Here is a 9,708-nt window from a genome sequence, read left to right as displayed (position 1 = left end):
TTACTTACCCATGGATGCTGCAGTTTTCCAGACTGGAGATAATAAAGAGCACACGGTCTGTGAAGCTCTCCCTTTAACAGCTACCAAGCTGTGAGCAAGGAGAATATTTTATAACTCTCCAGCAGACATGCAGTCCACAGCTTCCCTCTTCGCTCACCCTTCCCTCTCCCTTATGACCCCGTACTTCAAATGCTTCTAATACGTCTTAATTACTTAATCTCCAGCACTGCCTGTTTCCTCTTTAGATGTCATTAAGAGAAAGGGAAACATCGTAGTAATTATCATACAAAAAGCCACAATGTGTGGCTTCATGGCAATTTTGATTACATTTTGTCAAATTCTCATCTCTGGGATTGTCAAGGTTTTCTAGGCATCTAAGAGTGTCGCTACAGATTCAATTCTGTGTGGCTCAAGTTCGGCTCAGAATCACCTTGGCTTCAACTTAATATATGGCTTAGCACAGGGGAGCCATTTGGAGTGGAGCAGCCTGAGTCGAGCTTGGTCATTAAAAACACCACTCTGCTGTATGTCCTTCAGAATTGTTCTCTAGCATTTGATATGTCAGGTAGGAATCTATATCAGCTGAACTCAGTCATGAAAAAATGATTGCATAAGGGAGTGATGTAACTGTTGAATTCAGTAAACTTCCTTCACTGCAAAATACTGGAATAGGTACAGGCAGTGCTTTTTTTCTGGGGGTACGCAGGGGTATGCATATCCCTAAACATTTTGTGACTCTAACGGGAGAAGAAACTAAAAATTTTAAAATTTTAAGTTTCTTCTCTAGCACAGTGAATTGTCAGCTCCGTTGAATAGCATGGTAAATCGTCAGTTCCGTTGCTACCCCTGATGGCGACCTCACTTCTTGTCACTGTGTTTCCTGAGTCTCAGATGGAAGCGAGCGTTTAATGTGTGAAGTAGGAGTTGGACTGTAGCACGGTGTTTGGTCAGTTTCACTGTTACCACCTTCAATGGCGGCTTCATTTCCTTTCCTGGTATAATGCATGTTCTTTGTACTTTTGTCCATTTACTGCAATTATTTTCCCCTATTTGAACTATAAAATGGTGATTTTCTTGAGTCAAAATGAGACCCCCCTAAACATTTTTTTAAAGAAAAAAGCACTGGGTACAGGTCAGTGGGAATGGAAAATTCAAGCCCCTTACAGACTTTTGACACCCAGTAATGATTAGCATTTATGATGATCTACATGGTTTGTTTGTGTCCATGAATGAAAGGTGGCGAGAGTCTTGATCTGAGGACTTTAGTAGTGAGTTTGGCCATTTTGCCCCATGTGCTACTATGATGGCTTGCAGGTGAACTACTGACTCAAAGCTCTACCATTTGGCAGCAGGGCACTGCAGATAGCCAGAAGGTGGTACTGCTACTACCAGTACAACACAATTCAGATGAAACAAGGAAACAGAAGGATCCCATATGATCTTAAAAGCTGCTGGTTCTGACAGGGCTGTTCAGTCAGACTGAGCAGCCCATCACTGAGGTGCTGTCCACCTGCTGATTGAAGAACTAATTTCCAGGCCACTACTCACTATGTTACTCAAAGAATGTTTTTCAGACAGCGTTGGAGACATGGTTTATCATTATGTGGGAGATGGCTTCTCAGGCCATGCTGAAGCAGTTTAACTCTATGCTAAAGGAGATCTGCTTGATCATCTCTTCTGAAGACAATCCCAAGGGCCATTTTTGGCATCTCCAGATTAGAAAAAGGAGTGGGCAGCTGGAGGTGGGAGATCTCTCTCTGCTTGAAAGCCTTGGGTGCTGCTGTCAGACAGACAATAGTAGGTTACTTGGACAAATAATCTGACCTGGTATAATGTGACTTACTGTTTATTAGGGCTGTCCACCAGATTTGGCCAAATCCCAAATGGAATCAGGCTGATTTGGGCCAAATTGGGCCCTGTCCAGATCAGATGGGAGCTGCTACAAAGAACTAGAGAGGAGATTGGATTGTCCTAAATCGATTTGTAGGTAATTGTACTGATCTGTATCTCAAAACAGAAAGCCAGACAGACAAGTATTCAAACTCTTGAAATTATTAATTACAACACCATATAAAGAAAACAGGAGGGGTGATTGCTTGAAAAAATATTTTCAAAAAGGTGGCTAATGTAAAAACCCCATGGAGCTGCACATTCTTCTGAGTGGTGCCTTTACATCTATCTAAGGTCCTGCACTAATGACATCAATAACCAAATGTCTATCTAATGTAGTATTTTGTTTCCAATAGATGCCAGCCTGATGATTCTTGGAAAGCTAATCATAATGACATGAAACTACCATGATTACTAGCTCTTGAAAAAAATAATCTACATGTTAGTTTGCTGATTTCTCTGCCCTTCAAAACTTTGCCCAGATCAAAATAATCCATCACTATGCCTTGCCCTAGAAAAACCTTCCCAAATGAAAGCACTTCTAGGCACAATAAAGTGTAAACACCAACAGGCATAATAAAACTATATGATCAGTTTATAAGATTATAAGAAAACAATATAAAGAAGTCTAAGTACTCATAAACAAGTTATAGTTGTATAAGTTACTAAGTACTCATAAAACAAGTAATAGTTGGTGTTAAGAGGCACACCACTTACATATGGGGGGGGGGACGCAATATAACAGTCCCTTGACTATGGTGAATTGACAACACAGAGGACTGGGTTAGGTACAAAGCAATCTGTATAAACAGAATAATTTGCTCTTTGCAAAAGACTGCAGAAGCAACAGAATGAAATACAGAGTTTATGAGTAAAGACAGAGTAAAGTGCATGCGATAAACTCATCTTCCGTACCATACATCATTGGACAAGTGTTGTGAATACCAATGGGAAACTCAAGATGCTTTGCGAAGCCGTGGTAGGCAAACAATCTCCATAAAAATATTACACACTGTCAAAAATCAGTTGTGAAGATCATTGCCACAGCTGCTCAGAGACTAGCAGCCCTCCTATGAGGGCTGGTTTATACATGCAGGTACTGAGCAATGACTGTGGCATCAGATGATGAGCCACATGAGCAAGTGGTTCACTTCTGGTAGAAATTTTATATGGACTCATATCACATCAAATGCAATGCATTTTAGGAGGCGTGTGTCCATACCTTCATATGACAGTCCTATTAATGTCTTGCTCATATCTAAGTTGAGGAGGGGGGCTGCATTCTTCACCCCGTCCCCAAGCCTTTTCCTTTCAGTAGCGGCATGTTGAGCTTTCTTCTCACACAACTATTTGCTACATGTGTTACTGAAAGGAAAAGATGTCACATCAGGTGTGGGGCTAAAACCGAATCCCTATTCCTCATGGTACACAGTTGCACTTTGCGTGGACAGGTGGAGTCCCCCAAACCCCGTGTGGAATAACGACTCAAGACAACGTGCTATGGGATTAAAATTGGCCACAACTTTATTATGTTTCAGATGTGGGTAGACCTTGGCTCAGGCATTGGGCGTTTATTCCTCCCAGTCCTCCACCGGGGATCTGGGGAACATCAGGGTTATCCAGTGTGTGTGTGGGATGGGCTGGCTCTGGAGAACATATGTTCAAGCAGAGAGAGCCCGCCCCCATTACGCCGCCGTCGCAGGGGAGAGCAATGACAACCTCTAGGCGTATGGCCAAAGCCTCCCCTCAAACAACCCCTTTAATGCGGAACCTTGGTATTGCTGCCGCAAAGAGGAGGGGGGCGTGGGTCACCGCTGCGCGCCCCCCCATTTAGGGAAGATAGACTAAAGGATTCGGCCCAAGGCCTGATACCACCAAAGTTGTGACATTTTGCTACGGGAAAGGCAAACCTGCCAATGCAGGAGAATTCTTTTCCAGCCCTTCAACAGCGACCTTGACGTAGCAGCGCCCGCATACCTGTGGAGAAGAGATTAACCTGCAAAAGAAGACTTAACTGAGGGAGGGCAGGGTGGGAGAAGCTCTGGAGCCAACTGACGATTCCCAGGTAAGATCCTCCCCCTATTGTGTGGGCAGGTAGTCCCTCCCCCTACCTGGCCTGATCACCTTGGCAACACCTCCCTATGCGGGATTGGGCAACTGGCTGAGGTAGGCAGAGACCTCCAGGTATCCCACCTGGGGAAGGCAAAGCCAAGCCTGTGCTAGTGGTGCTGCATAGGGTCCAGGGGGCTGCGTGCGACCACACAAAGGGCGCCCCCCATTTAATGTGGGGAGTGGTCATTATGTCACAACAGCACCACAACACCATATTCTGGGTCATGTTGCAAAATTGTGCCCGATCTCATTTCTTAGAGCAGTGGTGCATAGGACTGTACTATGTCCTGCCGACCTACCCCAAGTTTCACAGAATGGAAAGGGACATACCGTCATCTTGGAAGGAAACTGGGGAAGGGAAAATGAGACAGTGAGATGTCACCATGAATGGCTTGGACAACCAGCTTTTCCCCAATGACTTCTGGGCTAGTTCACACTTGCATTTTCACCACATGGTGGCAGTAACATGCTGCAAATCACCTGTATCAATAGGTCTTCACAGATAAAGCATCCCATGTAGACCTTTCATACCATCTCACGCCACCTCCAACATGTTTTTTTTTTTGGGGGGGGGAGAAACAACTCACTCTAGTTTTTTAGATTTTTAAAGGGAAAGGGGTCACTGCTTCTTTATCTCAGTATGCTTTGACAAAGCTTGAGATCTTTTCCTTTCTGAATCTTTAGATGGTGCTTATATCATGCCCTTTACCTATACCCAGCCTGAGGAAGAGTTCTGTGAAACTCAAAAACTAGCTCAACACATTGTGACTTTTAGATAGTTCTTCTCAATGTATTGTGGGGGGTAAGGGTGTTTGGACCCCCCCCCGATGGACCAGCACTTCTGCCTGTACTTTTGTTTGTGCACATGCTATTCATGAAGGTTAGAGAAATCAAGTCATCTATTGTCCTGAACCCCTGGCCTACCTGGCAGCAAGACAGTATGTCAAGTCCCCAGTCCAGGGTCAATCCACATCTCCAAAGTCTAACCCATAGCACAGTCCCACAGAGATCCTGGTGCAGCCAAACTGAGGTCCATCAACATGGGTAGCTGTGCAGACACAACATCTCAGCTCTGCTTCCCTTTTATACTTTGCATGCTGGTTGCAGCATCTGGGCTTGATGAGGCATATGATCCTCACCTGTTCCAAGCCTACTCCAGTAGAGAAATCACACACTTCCTCCCAGAGCTAGTGAGCTGGCTGTGGACCCTTGCCTGCCTCAGAGTTCTGGAGCATCCTGCCTGCTGTTCCCTATGCCTCGGAGCCCGCTGTGTTCATGGGTCTTGCTGCTCTGGTTCCCTATCCCTCCATGATCCTCCATCACCCTGTGAGCACTTCTGACACCAGCCTCTCCTTCCCCATCCCCAGCTTGCCCTGGTATGTCCCAGTCCCGGCTACACCTCTTGTCAGTACGCCTTTCAACCGATGTCAGCGACTGGGCTCAATAACTGGTTCTGCCCTGACTGGGCTAGGCAACTGGAGCACTTTCAGAGACCTTCCAAACCTGGAAAGCAGGTCCCAGAGCACTGGACCCACAACTGTGCATTGTGAGCACCAGACTCAGCAGAGTATAAACAATGCGGAAGCTACCTGTGAAGCATAACCTCTTTTATTTCTAATAGCTACTACAAACTAAATGAACTACTGGCTTGCATGAATGTTTCATCTCCCACTCAGCCATCTAGTCACTACATAGATAAGACTCTTTCCACACACAAAGTCAGGCAGTCAGTCAGGAGCGGAAGAAGAGAATAGCAGTTTTCGCCCCCTCCTTTCTCAAATCATCAGATCAGGAGATTCTCGCAATGGGAGGGGGTGAAAATATCAACACCCCTCGCCCAGATCCTCTTCCTCCTCGCTAATATCCTGCCAGGTCACAACATCCATATGCATGTATGAACCAGGCCTTTGACTTGACCAAGTTGCTCCCACCCTGCTTTGCCAATGTTTGAATGAAGCAAGTCAGCTTTCACCCATCTGGAATCATTCAGATGTTTTGGACTACAATTCCCATCTGCCCTGGTAGCACGGCTGGATGGGAGCTGTGGTCTAAAACTGCAAAGATTTGTGAAGGCTGAGGTAGGTAGTGCATTCCCCATTACTGTTCATTTGTTTCCCCTGTCTTTCTTTATTTGAAAGGATGAATTAGCAAGAAGTTATTAAAGATCTAAAATGCTCTCCTAGTTATAAGGCTTCCAATATAAGCAACAATGATTAAGTTCTTACTGTTTTGTTTTGCTTTTTACAGAGAGGGATGTAATGTAATTATATGCTGCTATGAAAACTAAATTTAGGAGCAGGAAAGGAGACACTGTTGCATAATCACTCCTTTGAATGCTGCCTGATTTTACTCACTCTCCTCAATTACTTATGCAAAAAGGTGTTTTAACTGGGTCTCTGTACTGAAAAGAAAGGGGGACAGAAAACAGATCAGGGCTGAACTAGAAGTTTCACAGCAGACCGAAATCTGTGACTGTAATTGTTACCAAACATCTAATTGGTGGTGTGGTGGAACTTGGCTCATGAGAAGTGGCAAGTGTGGGGTGTAGCATTTCAGTCTCCTTCACCCACTGCTTTCCTCCCCGGACGCTCTCCCTCAGGCTCTCTACCCTGCAGTGTGGCTAATGGATCCGGATGGGAATATTAGATAAAACTGGGTCAGGCTCAATACATTTTGCTGCCTGAGGGGAAGCCAAAAATGGCTCCCTGCCCTCCCACCGCGTCAAGTTGCATAACCCCGAGCAAAGTTATTTCGGTACCTGAGGGAAAAAAGAAAATCCCACAAACACTTCTCCTGGCTGTAAAAATACAATTACAACAGATTAAATAACTAACCATTTTCATCTCTCTCGTGACACCCCAAATCTGCTGCCTGAGGCATCTGCCTCATGCTGTCCAATGGTGAGTCTGGCCTTGTAGGTGGGTGGGAGGTGGCAGGAGAAGGTGAAAAAGCCCCCTCACTTTTTCTCCTCTGCAGATCATGTCCTCTCCTAATAGGTTTTGCAGCAGTTCAGTGACTGGGGTTCATAGACCTGTACCTGCTGTTGTATCTGCTAGTTCAGCCCTTAGGCAACATGACACACACACAAATACAGTTTGAGCACTTGCTCAGGGCACTGTGGGAAATCACATGTCCTCAAAATGCCCAGGGCTACCATTAATAGTTTTACAATACTTGTTGAGATCTGCCACTGTGTTTGTTTCCATATTTTGGGTGCTACATTTCTATGTCTATGCTCTGAGAGTACATCTACACTCTAAGTGTATATTCATTTTATACCAGTTCAGCTGTCATGGTTTTCCCCTAGGAATCCTAGAAACTGTAATTTGGTGATGAAATAGAAACTGCTATTATATTCCAACCCTCTCATGTAGAACTATTTCCCCCATTGTTCCCTGAAGGGGGCGGAATGACTCTTTTAAACCCTCTTATCTCTAGTGGAATGTCCCCTCCCTAAGCATATTATTTCACTAGGTGCGAGAGGCAAGTACACCTTTGAAAAACAGGAAACCCGAGCTGAAATGCATAGGCCATAGCTGTTTGAAAGTCACTGAAATTTCCAATTTCACAACTCAGATTTTTCAACATAAAGTTTCAGATGAAAATTTGTCTCGTGAATGTGAAGCTGAATGCAAAATTTTATCTCAGAAGCTAAAAAGCACATGCACCAGACTTGTGGGCATCTCTTGAAGCAGAGGTAGGCTCTGCCAGTGGGTAAAATGAGGCAGCTGCCTCAGGTGATGGAGGCTGAGAGACAGAAGTGTTGAAGGACCAAAGGTGCATGCTTAATGGCCTGCCCTGCACTTCTTAAGCCTGCTGCCCTTGGACATGGTGAAGAAATCTGTCCCATCACCAATGTTTAAGAAAGATACAATTGCTGCTCATGTTGGCTTCTGCGCAGAGTGTGTGTGATTTTTTCCTTTCATCCCAAGGAGCAAAATGTCTTGGGTCAAACCTGGCTTGATTGTTTGGTAAGCATCGCATTATGAGGTCACCAGTCAAATACTATATGCTGTGACACTTCAGCAATTGTCACCATATTGTCAGATCTTGGAAGCATCAACTATAGGATAAAGGTAAAGGTAAAGGGACCCCTGACCATTAGGGCCAGTCGTGGACGACTCTGGGGTTGCGGCACTCATCTTGCTTTATTGGCCAAGTGAGCCGGTGTCCAGCTTCCAGGCCATGTGGCCAGCATGACTATGCCGCTTCTGGCGAACCAGAGCAGCACACGGAAACACCATTTACCTTCCCGCCAGAGTGGTACCTATTTATCTACTTGCACTTTGATGTGCTTTCGAACTGCTAGGTGGGCAGGAGCAGGGACCAAGCAACGGGAGCTACCCTGTCACGGGGATTCGAACTGCTGACCTTCTGATTGGCAAGCCCTAGGCTCTGTGGTTTAACCCACAGCACCACCCGTGTCCCTTAACTATAGGATACCAGATACCAAATAGTCAGAAAATACCTGGACATTCAGAAAATCAGGCTTTAAAAAGTCAAATTATGGAGGGTAGGTGAACCAATGACTAATAGCCTTCATAGCTAAATGAAACTTCCAGCTTCAAAAGCAGATTCCTCTGTTTACCATTACCGGGGAGTAAAAAACAGAATGGGGTGCCTTTATTTCCTGTTCATGGGCTTTGTGACACATCTGACTGATGATTCTTGGAAACAGGATGATGGGGTAGTTGGACCTTTTGCCAGATCCCGTTTTTTATGAAGAACATTCAGCATCTAAATTCACCAAACAAAGCTTTGAGAAGATAGTTTTGGGAGCAATTGCATTTCAGCTCTAAAGAAAATGGGAGGTTCTGTGTAAGCCCATTTGCTGAGCACGATGTTTCTGCAGCACAATAGCAAACAGGAGGCAAAGTGTAGGAGTGGGAGCAGAGGGTAACTATTATAGAGGATGAAACCAGAGCTCATGATCACACTTCCAACACATGCATTAAGCACTAAGAATGATTATTTTGTGAGACCTCTTTCTTCTTTGGCTGTCATATCGCAGGGGAGGACAAGCAGGCAGAATGCACAACTATTACCATATAAGCAGCTGAAAGTCACTGGGAATAGCACCTTGAACAGGTTTGCTGCCTAGAAATTGTGTGCCTTGAGGCTGAGGATTCTTCAGTAGCTGAGACCATCTTCTCCAATTAAACAGGGTGAAACAATTCTTCTGGAATACCAGCAGTAAAAAAAGCAAAATGTCTGCTTATGTGTATGTGGTCTCAGGCCTCCCTGCATTTTGAACAACCCCAAGTGTGATGGCATCATTATTTTATAGAATGTAATTTAAGCTTGGGACGTGGGTGGCGCTGTGGGTAAAACCTCAGCACCTAGGACTTGCCGATCATATGGTCAGCAGTTTGAATCCCCGCAGCGGGGTGCGCTCCTGTCGTTCGGTCCCAGCGCCTGCCAACCTAGCAGTTCGAAAGCACCCCTGGGTGCAAGTAGATAAATAGGGACCGCTTACCAGCGGGAAGGTAAACGGCGTTTCGTGTGCTGTGCTGGCTCGCCAAATGCAGCTTGTCACGCTGGCCATGTGACCCGGAAGTGTCTGCGGACAGCGCTGGCTCCCGGCCTATAGAGTGAGATGAGCGCACAACCCTAGAGTCTGGCAAGACTGGCCCGTACGGGCAGGGGTACCTTTACCTTTACCTTAATTTAAGCTTATTGCGGTCCCATCTCAAAAAGGAACATAAC

General features: G+C 45.4%; 1 protein-coding gene across 1 annotated transcript in view; it reads right to left on the bottom strand.

The window, feature by feature from the left end:
• The window catches only part of LOC310677428 (rap1 GTPase-GDP dissociation stimulator 1-like), a 36,215-nt gene extending 36,078 nt beyond the window's left edge, over window positions 1–137 (bottom strand). Inside the window, exon 1 of the mRNA XM_083440439.1 lies at window positions 9–137. Within this exon, the coding sequence (XP_083296565.1) occupies window positions 9–12 (4 nt within the window). The 5' untranslated portion in view covers window positions 13–137. The remainder of the gene's footprint in view (window positions 1–8) is intronic.
• Window positions 138–9,708: the final 9,571 nt, after the last annotated feature.

This window comes from Podarcis tiliguerta, assembly GCF_965153285.1.
Source record: "Podarcis tiliguerta genome assembly, chromosome: 5".
Lineage (NCBI taxonomy): Eukaryota > Metazoa > Chordata > Lepidosauria > Squamata > Lacertidae > Podarcis > Podarcis tiliguerta.
The sequence above is the reverse complement of the archived record's forward strand: the minus strand, read 5'-3'. Positions and strand labels throughout refer to the sequence as shown.